General features: G+C 30.5%; 1 protein-coding gene across 8 annotated transcripts in view; it reads right to left on the reverse strand.

Annotated features, from left to right (window-relative positions):
• LOC114928727 (uncharacterized) overlaps positions 1-18071 on the reverse strand; it is a 67631-nt gene that overhangs the window by 10640 nt on the left and 38920 nt on the right. For 6 of the 8 annotated variants that reach the window (XM_085482895.1, XM_029300014.2, XM_085482894.1 and 3 more), the window contains one exon: positions 17482-17547. In XM_085482895.1, coding sequence (XP_085339021.1) covers positions 17482-17547 — 66 coding nt within the window. Of the gene's footprint in view, positions 1-8471; positions 8859-17481; positions 17548-18071 lie in introns of those variants that run through there. The other 2 variants (XM_029300015.2, XM_085482896.1) reach the window with 1 other exon arrangement.

Consider the following 18071-nt stretch of genomic DNA (forward strand, 5'->3'; position numbering starts at 1 on the left):
AAGTGACGCGGGTTTTGTTTTCCTCATTAGCGATTTATCGCGTTATTTCGATTTGGCAACGAGAGAGCGAGCGTGAGAAGAAGTCAAATTTCAATTTCTTCATTTCCTATCGCCGATTTCGTACTGGAAGATAGATGATTCGCCGTTTCAGATCAAGGGATCGTGAAGGCCCACGTGAATCGCCCACGAGATTTGCTCAATCACCATCGTGATTCTTCTTCGCGCAATCGTTAAACACTGAATCGTACATTTACGTTTGTTATAACATCGCGCTACGTGATACAAAGAGAAATCAAAATACCGCCTCGGCCTCGATATATGACGTCAGTTATATTTTTTGAATATCTCTGCTTTCGAAACAATAAACTCGCGTTTTTAATTAAAATTTATTTTCGCGATTTATCGCACGGTTGTTTCTATCTATACGAATCGAAAATGCAATTATTTTTTAAAAATCGATTATATTGTTTGGACAAAAATATCACGTGATAACATCTTATATTGTTATATTCATAAATAACGATTTTTAAATATAAGTCCTTAAGCATATTATATTTTTAAAAAATTGCGTACTACTTACAAATTCTAAAATTTCAATCTATATGAAAGAAGACAAATCGATAATGACGTTAATTAAATATGCATATACAAATATAAATTTTACGCGTCCGAATAATCAAGCTATCTGTTACCGTATTCTGTAAATTTGGTCACCTCTATTAATAAGCATTTAGTTTTAAGGATTTATGTTCTCAGCAGAGACAGTAGTAAGTAGTAACGCGCCTGTACATGTCATAACTAACGAATGTTGCGGAATACAATAATTTTTTTCGCAGTCAAGAGAAAGTAGAGTCGATAACTCCAAGGAAACGAACTAAACAAGGCAGAACCTTTTTAGTGTTGCAATCAATAATTACGGCAATTGCGTAATTCAATGTCTGTTAATACTTTAAGCATCGGTGCTTTTTCTCTTCTCAAACATTAGTTTTTATATCGAATTTATATATAGGTATATTAATAAAATATTTCTCTGCTTTATTATTGTATATATTAAAAAAATAAATAGATAGAAAGCGTATTTTTCAATTTTGTAAAATTATTACATCGTTAAAAAATTCCTTTAAATCGTTCGCAAGCGTGATAATCTAAATAACTGAATTAATTTTCGAGGCTTATCTTGGCCGAAGGCAAGAGATAAAGAAACGGTGTTTTCCGCTCCGACGAGTTTGTAACTTTTTCTCTCGTTTACGTCGACTTGATCGAGACCTCTATTTCCATGTCGGAGAGCTCCAGTTCAAACTCGGTTTCTCTCCGTGCAATCGCGGTTGCAATTTGCGATCGCAGCATCGCCTCGTGCAGCTGCGAGTGCACTTGACAAATGCGAGCCGCGACGTACGATGCATTATTAATTGCAGAAATGCATTATTTGCAGAAAGACGGAGAGCGAGATAATAATAACGCTCAGGTGTAGATACATGCATATATAGCACTCTCTCGCCGTCTGTGCATCGTTAGAAATAATTACGAACCACGCGAGAGATCTCATCGCGCGATAGCGATACTGAATTTTTCAAACAACCGCGTGAAAGTCCCATCAAGAGCGAGATTATTCGGGCATTTATTTTTTCGAAATATATGTATACATATATAAGACAACAACAAAAAATGAAGGACCAAGTAGGGTTGGGTAAGTTAATGATTTTTTTTTAAACTAAGTTAAGTTAAAGTTAGTTGCTTATCAAATTAGTTGCATGAACAAAAAATCAACTCAGTTTAATCAGAAGTTAATTTTTGAAAATATTATTTATATTAAATTAGAATTTTGTTTCTTATTTTTTTGAAATATATAATAACGGAGAAATTTTGATTTTTATATAGAAATATATTTTTTGGTAATTACAATTGATGATAAATGAACATAAAAATGAATAATACTTTAATTTAAAAAGAATACGTTTATAACTTAAGCTAAGTTAAAAGTTATTAACTTTTAATTAATTATAGTTATTACTCAACCCTAACAGCGACACGGTTATAGTCGCGTTTCTTCGAAAAATCGAGGAATCGAACGATTTCTTCTCAATTTTTTTTTCTTTTTCTTTCTTTATTTTGGCGATATTTCACGCAATTTCGCGAAATAACAGCGTATACTGATGAATGCACGTATACGGATTGTGCGCGCAATTTTGCGTCACAGAGAAGAGGATGTTGGAAATCTAGCACGACACGCGCAAAAGCAACGCTCGCGTTTCCGCGGCATTGTAAAAGGCAGCTGATACGAAATCAGAAGGGGACAGAAAGAGAGAGAGAGAGAAAGAGAGGGGAGAAAAGAGAATAGTAAAATAGAAGGGAAATGTAGCTATGCGGGTCAATTGCGCCGAAAGGTCGTAAAACAAACGCGCGTTAAAGACTGAAAAGTTGGATGTTTAATCTGCAGAATCTGAATATTCACGGATATTTATTTTTAAAAAGCCTGACAAACATTATGATTATTAATATTTTTATATGACGCAATTTCTCTTCTAGTATTTCAACTTTTGTAACTATTATACGCAGAGAGAATTCTTTTCTTTGAGAATTTACATAGTCAATTTTATAAATTTTACTAACATATTTTATAACTTATTGTGATAGATAAAAAATTTTTCCAATATATTGCCCTATAATTTTCAGAATAAATTTTAAGGAAAAAAAATTATAAACGCTAATAATAAATTAATATTCAAATTTAAGAAATTACGGATATACAAACATTTCTTTCCCCGCTTAGAAAAAAATTGTATATTACACTATTAAAAATTGTGATAGATAAAAAATTCTTCCAATATATTGTCCTATAATTTTCAGAGTAAATTTTAAGGAAAAAAATTATAAACGCTAATAATAAATCAATATTCAAATTTAAGAAATTACGGATATACAAACATTTCTTTCCCTACTTAGAAAAAAATTGTACATTACACTATTAAAAATGGTGAATTACCGAGATTCTCAATCATCGGCTTGTCGGAAATTATGAGAGCTGCCGTGGATTTTGTTAATGTATCGTTCGAAAATAAAATAATAATATAATTCATAGGCAAAGAAAACGATGATTACATATTCTTGCGTTACATGGGCATTTTCTTTTCCTGTTTTACAGACACGGTCACGCTTCCAACACGTTCCGAGAAACTCGTTTCGAAAGAAAGAGAACTTGCTCGTAAGTGACATACGGTTTTAAGGTCCACCTAGTTCTCACGATTTTGCCATCAACATTCTAACCAAAATTAGCGTGACATTAATATAAACCTCTAATCGTTTCTACTTATTTTCTATGAGACGTATGTCTTCTCATTTCACTTCAATTTGTCGATTTAATGTTGGAGTAAATGTTTTCTTTCAATCTGAAAGACATGTTTTATTAACTATACTTTTGATTGCTTTTATGAAATATTCCCATCCAACTCATAGTTCTTTTAATTTTTTAAATTTATTTAATTAACTTGATATAATGTGTGTGATTGAAATAATAATAATAAATTTGAAAATTAAATAATACAAATAAATATGTAATAAAAGTTTCGTATATGCATATATCTAATATTAACATCGACAATGCTGTTTTTAATTTTTAAAATGTTATGTTAAAAATATTTAGTAACATACTTAATATATTTTCAGTAAAAAGTAATCTGCAAAATTAATATTTAATTTGCGATAAAATCGCAATTAAAATAAAGAAGTAACAACATACTAAACAGGGTTATCTCTGCTCGAAAAATCATTCTCGTTTCGATAAGATATCACGGCATATCTTTGATGTACTGTATATGGACACACAATAAAATATATTTACCGAATCATGCACATATATTAATATCGAACATAAAGTCATTTGCATAGTTATATATTCAGATGTGTAGAAATGTATGCATATTTCGCATGTTTCTTTTCAGCAATGTATAAAAGTATTCAGAAATATGCAGCTATATATTAAAATGGGTCATCTCATAATGAAGTATTTTTAATTTATAAACCATTTAATCTTAAACATTTTAATGCTATCTGGAAAATCAATTTAGAGCATTAATAGATAAATTATCAATATCGTGTCGATAAAAGATAAATAAATCTTAAGACATTAATTTTTTTTAATTTCGTACATTTTACAAGAAAATAAGTTTAATATACTTAAACTTTCAGGAAATACATGTACACACATATTATTATTATTATTATTATTATTATATTATTCCTCTATTCACAGAAGCTTTACGTATAGAAATATATCAGATAAAAATATCAGAGATAAAGATTAGAGAGTTGAAATTACATCAGATTTGCAAGAGTTCAAGAGCTTTTCTCGCAGAATCACGCACGGGATTACTGAACGAAGGGGAATCTCGTAAAATCTCTCGCGTTCAAAACGGCCGCTTAACATAACCGACCGACAGATTTTTAATTCACACGCGGTCCGGCCGGTTTGTTAGCCTTTCCGGCGCATAAACAACGAGCGTATTTCACGCGAGACGTATCCGCAGGAAGAAAGTGACTGACTCTCTTGCAGATCGCACAATCGCGATAACAATGCGAAATAACCGCATCGCGCGATTTACATTTCGAATTCCCTTGCGCACTTTTGCACGAGATCAAAATCATTTATATATATTTTTGTATTTATTTTTTTCATTTGTTTTTATTTTTTTATATTTATTTTTATTTTTTTATATTTTTATATATATTTTTTATATATTAAAATTTTTTTTTCTACTATAGTAAATAGAATGGAAGTGTTTGGTCTCTCGTCGCTCTCTTTCGAGGACCAACAATCGGAGAACAAGAACGAGGAAAGTGAATATATACGAGAGAGATTTTCAGCTTTCCGATACTTTTCATCATCCGCGAGAAATCGAAGGCGTTCGCGAGATTCGCGTCCGTGATTTGGAGAAATTAAACGCGGCCGAGAAGAAACCGAGAGATCCCGAGGAGGACCGTGATGTGAGAAAGTTATCCGAGATATATTGTATTACTACGACCAACGCTTGTGAAAAAGAAAATCGCGTTTCATGTCGAGCGTTCGATTTATTCGATCAAGCGTCATCGTATATATCGATATTTTTTTTGCCATCGACGATTTACGCGGATCTCTCTTTGATTTTATCACGACTGACTCGCTATATGTATTTTAAATATATTGGAAATTTTATTCACATATAATTAAATCAGTCACTTTATATATAGCCTCGTTATAGAAATGTCAGATTCTTTTGCAATATAACATATGTATATATCAGGGTTGGGTAAGTTAATGATTTTCTTAAACTAAGTTAAGTTAAAAGTTGCATGAACAAAAAATTAACTCAGTTCAAGTTAAGTTAAGATTAAATTAACTGAAGTTGAATTATATCAAATTATAGAATTTCGTTTGTTAATTCTTTTAAAATTTATAATAACAAATAACAAAGAAATTTTGATTTTTATATAGAAATATATTTTTTGGTAATTACAATTGATGACAAATAAACATAAAAATTAATAATACTTTAATTGAAAAATAATACGTTTATAATTTATAAAAAAAACAATAATGGTATTCAGAGATAAAAAAATTTAACTTGGGAAAAAAGTGAACAAGTTTAAGGTGAAAAATAATACATTTGAAATTAACTCAGCTAAGTTAAAAGTTATTAACTTTTAACTAATTAACTAGTTGTTACCTATCCCTGGTATCACATATTTAAAGAGAACGAACCAGTTGATGAAAGTGAAAGATTCGCGTGATTTAGTAGACACCGCGGAATGAAGAGAGATTTTCGAGAAAAGCATTGTATTCTGCATTTGCAACTGCAGTATATCTGCCCTTGAGACACGCGTGTATGCATAAAGAAAGTAAATAATAGATCGCGGAGTGAGATATATACCAACACAACCGCAGCTCATTATATACACATCGCGGACAAGGTGTTTAATTATTCGGATACGACTAACACAAACGAACGAACGAACAATTAAACAACGCGTATTTCAGCGACAGAGACAAATTGATTTGATCAAATCGACCTTATACCTGGTTCAATAATTCATTTCGCATCATTTTGCACGTTATTTTTAATTAATACCGCGAACGACTTCGTGCGAATGACGCGATGATAAGAAATGATTGGCGTTTCTTTCTTAATAAGGCACGAGTTTTACGGATTCCGTCTAATCTAATCGCATACCTAAACAATTACGAGAGTGAGAAAAAAAGAACACAATCGTGAAACGACCGTGATTAATAGTTCATAATTATGGTAACAGAAAAATCGAAAAATTCATCAATACTGAATATTTGATGAAAAGAAGAGACATTGAAATATGGTAATTTTAATTAACGAATTGATTAGACAGTAAATACAAATTTTAAATTAATATGTAAGATTTTATTAGATTTTTAAATCTTATTTTTTAACATTTACTTACTATTATTATTTAATGAATAATTGCATTAAAATATTTATGAAATAAGTGGTCTCATTCAATATTACATATTCTGTCTACGAAAAAGTTGTAAATAACGTAACAGATCGTGAAAGATTTCATGTAAATCTATTCTTGGTTTGCAATTATCTTTATATGAAAGAAAGATACGGTGTGAAGAGATGGGTGCGGAACTATTCAAATGTAACCCTCATAAATGCGAGATTGCGCAGAGTGGAAAGGCGAGAGAAAGATTATAAGGAAACTGCATTACGCTTTGAATTTGCATTTGGCATATGTATGTATATGCATTGCAATTTGTCTGCAATACGCAGAAGGAGAAAGAGAAAGATATGAGTATTATTGAATACAGAGAAGACTTATGATAGCAATTCTCAATCCAGAAAAGTAAGAAATTACAGAATCGCTCGATCGAAACAGAATTAATAACGACCATTTCAAACACGAAATGAAAAAGTGTTAAAAAGAACACATACAAAGCTAGAATTTGTTAATGTAAATTAAGAGGAAATGCAAAAATAAGTTAAAACAATGTAAGACACTTTGCAGATTTTTCTGATCATTGCGTCGTCGTTGCATTGTCAGTAATATTATGTATAATGTAAAGCAATTATTATATTATTTTAAATTGTAATTTAGCATTATTTACATCATATCATAAATATAAAAATATATTAGAATAAATATATAAAGTCTACATTTATTCTGTCGAATTTTGTTACCTAACATCTTTTGGAGAAAACTAATCGTATCAAATGATCATTAAAACGTTAAGTTTTTTTATTACTTAACTTCTTTTTCAATATTTTATTTTCATTATATTAATTATATTTAATTTTTCATATTATGTATTATTCATGCCTCTTTGTTGAAATTACTGGTTTGTGTATGCTATCTTATTTTGCCTTCAGTATGACTGTTACACTATCATCAATAAATTTCTCCTATTTTTTTGCCAGATTTATTAAACAGATTTCGATATGCGATTTGAGTGCAAAGAGAAACTTGTCTTCTCTTGTTTTATTTCATTACAAAATATAGCATATAAGAGAGGGAGGAACTTTGCCTTTCCATATCCGCGAATAAATTCCCCAAAAATATTTAACCCAAACTAATTTCTATTTTTTAAATAAAAATAAAAATTTATTTTCACACCTAAGTTCGAGTTATATCGGAATTTTTTCAGGGTGAGAGTGCAAAAGAAGGAGTTCTGCTTCGTGTGAGAAACGCGGCGATTAAATTCCCTCCGAGTGCGTTCGATCGATCGATTAAACAACTGTATACAGGAAACGCGAGATTGCAATTCCTGCAATTGGAATATCAGTTTTGCTGTAGTAATAAGCGAGAAGGAAAAAAAAGAGCGTGAGTTTGTTCCGATGAATGCGTACGCTTAGCGACGCGAGAAAAGAGGAAGTACGAGAATGCAGAGTAGATGCTAATTTCCATCGTTTCATTCGTTCGTAACGACAACGAGAGTTGTTGTTTAGAGATCACTAGGATGATCGCTAAAGATGGTCTTAAACGCAGTTCCCGGTCTCTATTTCATTTGCAGCTCGCGTAATATCGATAACAAGTGATCAGCTAATTATAGCCACGTTACTTTATAATCAGAAAATTTATTATATCATAAAAATATAAAATATATAAATTTAAAACATTTAAAAATATAAACGATATCAATTTATTATATAGTAATAACAAAAATTTATTATTATATAATAATAAAATAATCCTTGCGAATTATTAATAAATTTGTATTAAAAAAAAATGAATGCGATATCGTAAGAGCCACAAATGTTTAAGTGCAAAAATTAATATCAAAAATTGAACTTGAAGTTTATCTTATCACAATTTACGAAAAGACAAATATAAAATTTATCCGAGACACGATTGCTTTAATTAGTGATCAAGCTAAGTTCGACGATAAGATAAAACTGAGATATATCATTTAAATGTTTGAAACGCATATACATATACATATAAAATCCCAAATGAATTATTTTACACACGTCAAATATCAGGAGAGTTTCAATAAAAGTTCTTTTTCCAGAGACATGCACTTTTCGCTCCTATCGGAGTATTAACGATTCGATGAAAGCGCGCACATGTGCCCTGTCGGCACTGACATTTCTTTCTTCCTTAGTTCTCTTGTCACTTAATAATTAATTAAACTGATGAATTAATTTCTTCAAAGCCGATACTTGGAAAAACGGAGCGTGCGATTCCGGTCAATAATTCTAAACGACTGGCACCGCCGACCCGCGAAGGTCAGTGCGATCAATCGAGATTTATATAACGAGAAGCCCTTCACTTATAATGAAGAACGGGGCGAATATGTGGTAATTTTCTGGACGTATCTCCACTCGTGTCACGCGTGCGGAAAACGCGTCGCGGCACGATACCGACTAAATCGAGTCGAGTCGCGCGGATCCTGACTTCTTGGTCCCGTCAGACCTGGACGGCAGTAGAAGTGGCAAATGCCGATCAGACCAAGGTGGTGGAGAGCTCTCAGGAACGTATACAGAGATACGATGCGCCATCGCATAATTTATGCGGTTTTTTTAGCCATTTACATCTCCGAAGTTTATTGGAAAATAGATACATATGAAATTGATTTTGTCTGAGCTCTTAATAAGTATTTTCAAAAAATACTTATTATAATGATACTTATTTAAAATATTATATAATATTATTTAATACTTATTATGTAGTATTTTAAATAAATAGTATTTTAAATATTGTTTCATCTTTATTTAAATTATCAAAATATATATTATCGTTATATTTATTTGAGGTAAGACAATTTCATCTTCTTGAAATTAGTTAAGATAATGTTTAGCTGGAAAATTTAAAAATTAACAGAACAGTGCTCTTAATTGGTGATATCGCAAAACTTATACAATAATTTTAAGAAATTCATAATGAAAATTGGATCTGGCTTTCAAATTCAATTCGAGATTCAATCTTTTCAATCCACGAATATACATCATGCAATTATATTTTATGTAACATAATGGTATACAATGTTCAGAATGCAGCTTTCACAGAATTAATTTTTTAACTAATAATTAAATGATATTATCTTCTTGTTTGATTAAATCCAAGTAGTAGTCTTATTCAAAATGTAAATCTTAATATTTCAATTCGTATATAAAACACTGTTGCTATTAATTTCGATTTGAAAAATGCAAAACCTCTGTTGCAAAAATATCCTCAAGATCAATTTCATATTTACTCAGTAAAAAATCAGTAATATGAAGCTTAATATTAATTATATTTCAACGTGTAGCTTTCACAGAATTAATTTTTCAACTAATAATTAAATGATATTATCTTATTGTTTGATTAAATCCAAGTAGCAGTCTTATTGAAAATTTAAATCTAAATATTTCAATTCGTATAAAAAACTAATTAACTTCGATATGAAAAATATATGCAAACCTCTGTTGCAAAAATTTCCTCAAAATCAATTTCATATTTATTCGGCAAAAAATCAGTCACGCGAAGCTTATATCGATTATGCTTATATTTCAACGTGACTTCTCGGCGGAGAGTCAAATCGCGCACGTCCCTGAAAACTTTAATGGCCTCTGACAAGAAGTAAAGAAAGGCGAGGATCGAGAAGACTGATCTATGAGGAATCGTGTGCTAACGGTGCTATCCATCTCTCTGCTTGCCAGCTGTTGGATGTTGAAGCAAGAGTAGGGAAGCTCCTCTCTGTGTCTCCGATTTCTTTTTCCATTCGTTATCTTTCGCCTAATATCGTTCGACACATAATAATGCGAAATAGAGAAAAAGAGTAAAAAGAATCTCGTTACAAAAAATTAATACCAACATAATCTTTTGAAGCCTCGAATCATTTTACGGAATTTATTATACACGTATATCTTATCACGAATGTAATTTAACGCGGCGAAATAATGTACCGTAATATTAAAACTTAATTAAAAACCAGGACTTGGTATATCGCTTATTAATTTCCAATAGTTTATTGACACTTGTGACTTGTCGAAAATATTTTTTTTTTCAAAACTGATCGAAATCGACCGAGTTTCGTATCGCTCGACTGTTTAGAAAAAAGATCCGTGTCGCCGTTTATTTTACGCTTGAGCGAAATTTAAGTTAACATTAAAAGCTGATACACGCGAAGCCTCACACAATTCTTTAATGTTTGCAAGTTGGATATTTATTCTGAGAAACACTCTATTTTCTCTGCATCGTCGCCATTCATCCACAACCGCTCCTGCTCCTTTCTCGATGTAAAATGAGAGCCTTTCATAGAGCAATTGTCGCGGCGCAGCGATTTGCAATCGCGAAAAATCGAATCGAACTTTCGTGCAGCAATCGCGTGCGCTTTTTTGCTCCTTCATCGTCACGAAACGAAAAAGCAATCGTGACCGAAAAAGGCGTAGACGACAAATCATAGTCTACTAGCTTATTGGAACAAATCCGTGATGCATTGCATCCATTATCGATGTTAGAAATCTTAGATAGAAAGATTCAGTGGAGTGTGTTACATTTTACCATAAAACCACGACTTTGGTTCAGAATAAATAATGATTTTGCTAGCATCTGCTATATTTAGTATACATGTTATATATATTTACAATTTATATATATTATTTTGTAATTTATTTTAGTTTATATAGATCATTTATACATATATTTAAATTTAGGGAGCGAGATATATTCTTTGGAAAACTTTTTAAGAAATTAATAAACTTTATGATAAATTTCATAATAGACGCATTAAAATAAATTAATAATAAACGTATGCAAAAATCATCACAATACATAAAATCCAAATTTACTAGTGCTAGTTTGCATCAACTTGATAAGCCGTCAACAATTAAACAAATATTTTATTGTCACCTTTTTCCATTGAATTTTCCAAAAGCTTGTTAGTTCCGATAATATATAATTCCAATAAATTATAGTATAAAAGTATATGATTTTCTAAATATTAGATTATTTCGGCGAATAATTTTGATATATATCTTTTTTAATTTTCGATAATTATAGCAATCAATTGAAATCATATTTGACAAGTAGCAAATAACTAGCCACACCTTGATCCTCCGTAAGAACTTGTAAGGATTCCTTGGCCTTGCTGGCATGCTAAGATAAATCGACAATATAACAAATGCCAGGCAAATACCAAACTGGCTTAGATTGACAGTCTGGTGGGTTCATGTAACAAATGTCAAGCCACGATTAGAGGCCATGTAACCTCTATAAATCTCTTGTCGAATTATTCAAAACTGCCTCCGTAATATGAACAAAGAGAGAAATATAGAAACGAGGTACTTATTCATGTAGTACACTCTTTACGTGCACATATGAAGCAAAACAAAGTACGAACGATGTACGCGTTCAAATCTTTCGAATGAAATGTTTTATTACATTGGATAATCATTAATTAAATATTATTTTTATATTTAAATTTTATTTTATATTTATATTTAATTTTAAAAATACTCAATAATAAATATTTTCTTTCAAACTTAATTCATTATTTGTTCATTACAATATCTCATTCCCTAGATTTAAATAAAATATAGCTGTAAATGATATATAAGTATATGTATAAGCTAAATATATACATACATATATAAATTATAAGTATATATAACATGTATCTATATAAATATAGCAGATGCCAGCGAAAATCAGGGGACATAAATTTACGATAATAATTATAAAAAAAAAGAAGAAAAAAAGAGAATCTGATGTATTATTAAGCGCACCGTGTAATCATCAATCCATTGATTGACAGCATAACAAGACTGCTCCATTCGTTTTCTACTTGCACAAGTACTCGCTCGAATGCACCCGAGACATCATCGCGAATATTACGACGCTTCACGTAATGCCTAGAAAGTCCGTTTAGATATTTCTCAAAAAACAGATTTGCATAAGTATCATCAATAAATTATATACAACCGATGATCCCGAAAAGATCAATAACTGTTGTAATATTATTATTGATGCGTACAATCTATATAATTAAAATTGCATAATATCTATATAATTAAAATTGCATACAATCGATATAATTAAAATTGCATACAATCGATATAATTAAAATTGCATACCATCTATATAATTAAAATTGTATCGACATAACACGGTTCAATCAAAAAAAGTCTTTTTAAATAACTCACTAATCATACTTACAATTTTTTAATGCTATATATGATTCTAGTTTCCAAACTGCTCTTGTTACAATTTTGAAAAATTTGTAATTAAAATTATTTTTTTTATTTTTTAAATTGTAACATAATAAGGCAATTTAGAAACTGGAATCGTATTCAGCATCAAAGAACAGAATTAGTCTTGTTTCAAAAATTAGTTATTTATTTATTAAACCGTGTATTAACAATCAAAATTATTTATTTCTGTAATTGTCTTACTTGAAACTGTTCTTATAGACATCAAATGACAATTATGAAATGCTAAAAATATGTTACACATTTTTCTCTATATTTTACTTTAATTATTATTATACGTATTTACGTATTATTTTAATGTCACATTACTTTATATTTTATTATTTTAGCTTCTATATTATTTTCTATAGGTATATTTTGATAAAATTTGTATGTGTTTATATTTATCATGGCAATACTGCAAAAAATGTATGTATTTCTAAAGATTTGGAGAAAAATAAATCTAAAAAAAAAATTGTAAAAATAATTTCAAAATTTTAAATATTTAATTTTATTTTAAATACATTTTATTGCGTCAAAATAATGACGTTATGAGTGTTTCCTACTATGTGAATAAAAATATCTAGACAATTAAATGAATCTAAATGATATAATTATTGCTTCTTTTTTTATATACGTTATCAAATATATTATCTCCAACTTTATCTTATTGTTAATTAAAAAAGGAATGTTATTTTCTCTATATAATTTAAGATAATATTTATCAACTTTAGTCTACATCAACGTAAATATTAATATTTTTAGAAAATTTTAAGTATACAATATATATCATATTTATATAGAATTTTAATGTTTAAAATATTCATTTTTAAATCACAGCACTTTTTAGTTATGAAGATAACAAATATATGTAGCAATTATTTATGACACATTTAACAAATTGTTGATTTTATAAAATAAGAACTTAAAAATGACAATCTATTTATAATATATAAATTGTTCTTTCATACCTTAAACTGTTTTTCTTAAAAATTGTTGCCAAGGTTATGTAAAATTCTCTATTTCATCTTTCACTTAAATTTCAAGCAGAACTATCTTCATCTAAAATATATTTACATACATTCTGTCTTATCTTGATTTCGAAATTATCTAAGCGAAACACTGCACATTATATCACAATTACAATAAACATGAACTAACGTTTCTCTCTTTACAAACAGTTTTAATACATTTTGATTTAACTTTAAATATATTTGTGACGACTGGATAAACGTACAAGTTTCGCCATCTATAGTTGCTAGTTACAACTACAACCATGAAGAACATCTCAGATGATCATAGTCTCAAACTATTTTACCGACATTTCATTGAGAAACTTCATTGAGATTTTATTTCATTATTAACAAGATTGTTTCTTTAATAATATTGTCAATTATATATCTACATTAAATATTCATAGTTTATAGTTTCCCTAAATAAAGTTGTATATTGGCAGAGAAACTATGCAACAAAAGACATCTTTCCCTCTCATTTCAATGAAAATGTTGATTACTTCTAAATTGTTGATTGTTGCTTAAAAAAAAAGAGGAGAATACTCAAAGATGATTCTAACAGTTTTTCTGTCAACTAATTACCTTCATTTTAGGAATCGAATACTCTATCTAGTATACACGTTACGCTTTGCAATGTAAACAAACGATAAAAGATTATATACCTACACTTTATAAATCTTAATATAAATATTTCCCAATATGTGTGTGTAAAATTTAAAAAAAAATTAAAAATATACAAAAATAAAACGTATCACCTCCTCTTACTCTATTTAAATTTTACTGCAAATAATGAATGCTAATTCCTCATAGAAATGAAACGATATATGTGACAGATAAATGACACATTTCACATTGATTAAGGAAAATCGCTTTCAAATTGATAAACGATGGTAAGAAATACCTTCGATCTGTCACTAATGCATTCCCATCGGATAGCAAATTTCTTTTCTAGGATGCAAGAAATTGACATCATATCCTGTCAATTTGTCCGTGTCCATCGATCCGTCAACGATGACAATGAAAACGAGCCAACAACGAGGAACAGCAGGCTCGGCCTGTTGATCTGTGCACAAGCCACGGGCCAAGTAACAGTAAACTTTGTATCCACTCCTTCCCATACCGTCTCTCTCGCTTCTGCATACTTGTTGCTTACTATCGAAACATTATTCCCGTCCCTTTCTTGCATCCTTTGATTATGTCATTTTCATTTTCATCTCTTATTGTTAGATCGATGGACGATCAATTTGTGACCAATGTGAATGTACACGGAAGGAATTTCCTCTTAGAGTTTACCTTGAAAATCATGCTACCAGTGACGCAATATGGTACTGAAAGGAATTTTATATAATTAATATTGAAGTTTTTCTAATTAATATTTCCAACAATAGAAAAATATGAATATGTATACCATAGTGAATTTTATTATGTGCATTATAATAAAATTAACTTATTGTGGTAGATATTAATATTTTTCATTGTGCTAAATACTTAATCACAGAACAACTTTTATAAAATTCTTCCAATAAATTCTCTCTGCATATGTTATTATATATTGATTGAAGTTTTTCTAATTAATATTTCCAACAATAAAAAAATATGAATATGTATACCATAGTAAATTTTATTATGTGCATAATAAAATTAACTTATTGTGGTAGATAATCATATTTTTTATTGTGCTAAATACTTAATCAGAGCAACTTTTATAAAATTCTTCCAATAAATTCTAAGAATAAATTCTCTCTGTATATACGAATATGTTATTATATTGATTTAATATTTTTTGATGTTAAATCTTGGTTCAGATTTTCACTTAAAACCAATCTATCTAAATTATCTTTCTAAATTTTAATTCGAATCTTGATTTTTATACGAGTTTTGCTACTTTATTATCATTTTTAACAGATATCTATTTTTTACGTCGTGAAAGAAAAAGAGAGAAAAAAAGACAATGGCATTTTTATGCCATTATCGTATTTATTTCGATTCTCGAGTTTCATTTAAAATGATGATTGTATGATAATTATTTTAATGAGATAAAAACTTGGCGTTTAAAATTTAATGCTCGATAATCTCTAAAATCGCATACAAGGAAATTTTTTTAGTAAGAATTTAATTTAACTGCTCGTTATAAATTTTTTCTTAAAAAGAAAAAAAAGAAAAAGAAAAACTTTTTAACAACTTTTCAGCAATGCAGCGTTAACAAATGAGGCTACGATAGAGACGTGTTTTTAATAGCTCGAAAACTGAGTCAGTGATGACAACAGAGAACGTGATTTTGCGAAGAGCGACTCGGGACAATACAAACCGAGCATATTGTTTTAAACAGTTGTCGTCATGAAGTCGGTAATAATAGCCGCCGACGAAGATTCATCACCGAGATGGAAATAATGGTGGTGCGGGCAACGTACGAGAAAGAAAGAGAGAAAAGTCGAAACAAACGCGAGAATGCCGTAAAAGGGACACACATTCCCACATTCGTTCCCTTTCCTATTTCTTTTAACTCGCTCACAATGTCCTTCCCATATTCATTGTTTTATATTTTGTAAAACGTTCGCTCTTCTGTGACGACAGATCCGCAAACGTGCCACGATCCAAAAATATCTCCCGTTAGACGATGATAAACTCGGGGATTTTTATATATTCATATCAGAATATAATCCTCTTATTCTCTTTTATTTATTGCGCGTATAGTTATTTTTTTATTCTTTAAAAAAAAATAAAAATAAATTTGCTTCTTCACATTGGAAAAAAAAATCTTTTGAAGAGAATTCTATGTCAATATAGTAAAATGATAATAATAAACTTGGTTATTTTAATTATTCAATCATAATTATCTTATTATTATGAATATTCATGATTTGCGGTCCAAATTAATATTCGTAAACAAGGCAACATTAACCATTTCATTGTAATTTTGATGTAACATTGTTGCTTAAAATATGGTAACTAGTTTTTATTGTCAAAAGAATTTTATCAAAATTCATATATTGACTATAAAATTATTTTCCGGTCGTTTAGAAGACTATATGAAGGATTGTCATAAATTATATGACACGTCGTATCAAATGTCATATAAAAATGTCAAGTAAAAATAACAATGATAAAATAGACAATAAAAGAAATATTAATGCAGCACGAACAGAGCAAAAAAAAATAAAAACATAAAAGAGTTTCCTATTAATAGTTTCTCATTAATGGATCCACATCTTTGTTCTTTATAACGTCGCGATTACGACCGTGAAAACGCGCACTCCTACCTTTCGCAGAATTTTAATAACTATATACGACGTATGTTCCGGTTCTCTTAAGTCACGCATAATTTTTTTTTTAACGACGGACTTTAACATCCTGTACATTCAACGTGTTGAACAAAAGTAGACACAATTTCGCGCGCACGCGCGGATGTTACAGCTTTTTTCGGTCGAGCGATGACCTTAAAAAATTCCCGTTACAAGACGAGTGCACCCGCATTCGAGATGATAATGCGACTCGACTGTGAGTCATATCTCGTAATCAACGCAAGCGATTGTTCCCATGTTTTCGATTCGTTGGCAATGCATACACAAAATATTATTCCACGCAGTCGAAAGAAATTGACAGCTCTTTATCGGATTCGCCACCTGTTGCAGAAATTCGGTTGAGTTCTCGATTGCCGACAAGACGGCCTCATTATTCCGAGGGATGTTTTAGCCTTTCTTTTTTTCTTTTTTTTTTTTTTAATATACAGGGAGGCGAAAACGATAGAGAAAAAGTACGAACGAATAAAGAATGCTTCTTTTTTTTTGTGCACTCACCTTTGCCTGCTGACAGTCCTCCACGCTGTTTCTCTCTCCATGCTTGTCGAACACGGCAAAGCGATTCTAAAAAAAATGGAGAACAAAGCTCTAATTATTTCACTCTGATATCACAATATCGTGTGTTAAAGCGAAGCGTTTCATTTCCGATCCCGATGAGTAACATCAGCGAGTAATCTCGACGTCGCGCCGCGAGCGAATCATAAAACGCGCCGCGAATTTCCGAGCGAGATACCAGATAAATTATTCGTGGATTATTTTACGAGCTGGAATATGCGCACGTGTACTTTTACCGCGCGCGACGCGAGAGGCTACAAGCGCGAATATTGTGACGTAAGGAATGAAAGTCGATGACAGACTGTCGCCGCGGCGGCGAGATCGCGATTTTTTTGGCGAACGGAGAAAGTTCACATTACTCTTCCACTTCTCTTACCCCGATTCTGGTCCTCAAGGTTGACACAATCGAAGACACGAGCAACACTCGATTAAGAATCTTCCGCAAAGATTTCGGCCGACTTGCGGCGTCGCGGTTCATTTTGACAGAAGTTACACCCTCCTTGTCACTCGCCTATCCCACCGGGATTAAAAGT

Source organism: Nylanderia fulva, unplaced genomic scaffold (assembly GCF_048542155.1).
Source record: "Nylanderia fulva isolate GAGA-0341 unplaced genomic scaffold, ASM4854215v1 Scaffold22, whole genome shotgun sequence".
Taxonomy (NCBI): Eukaryota; Metazoa; Arthropoda; class Insecta; order Hymenoptera; family Formicidae; genus Nylanderia; species Nylanderia fulva.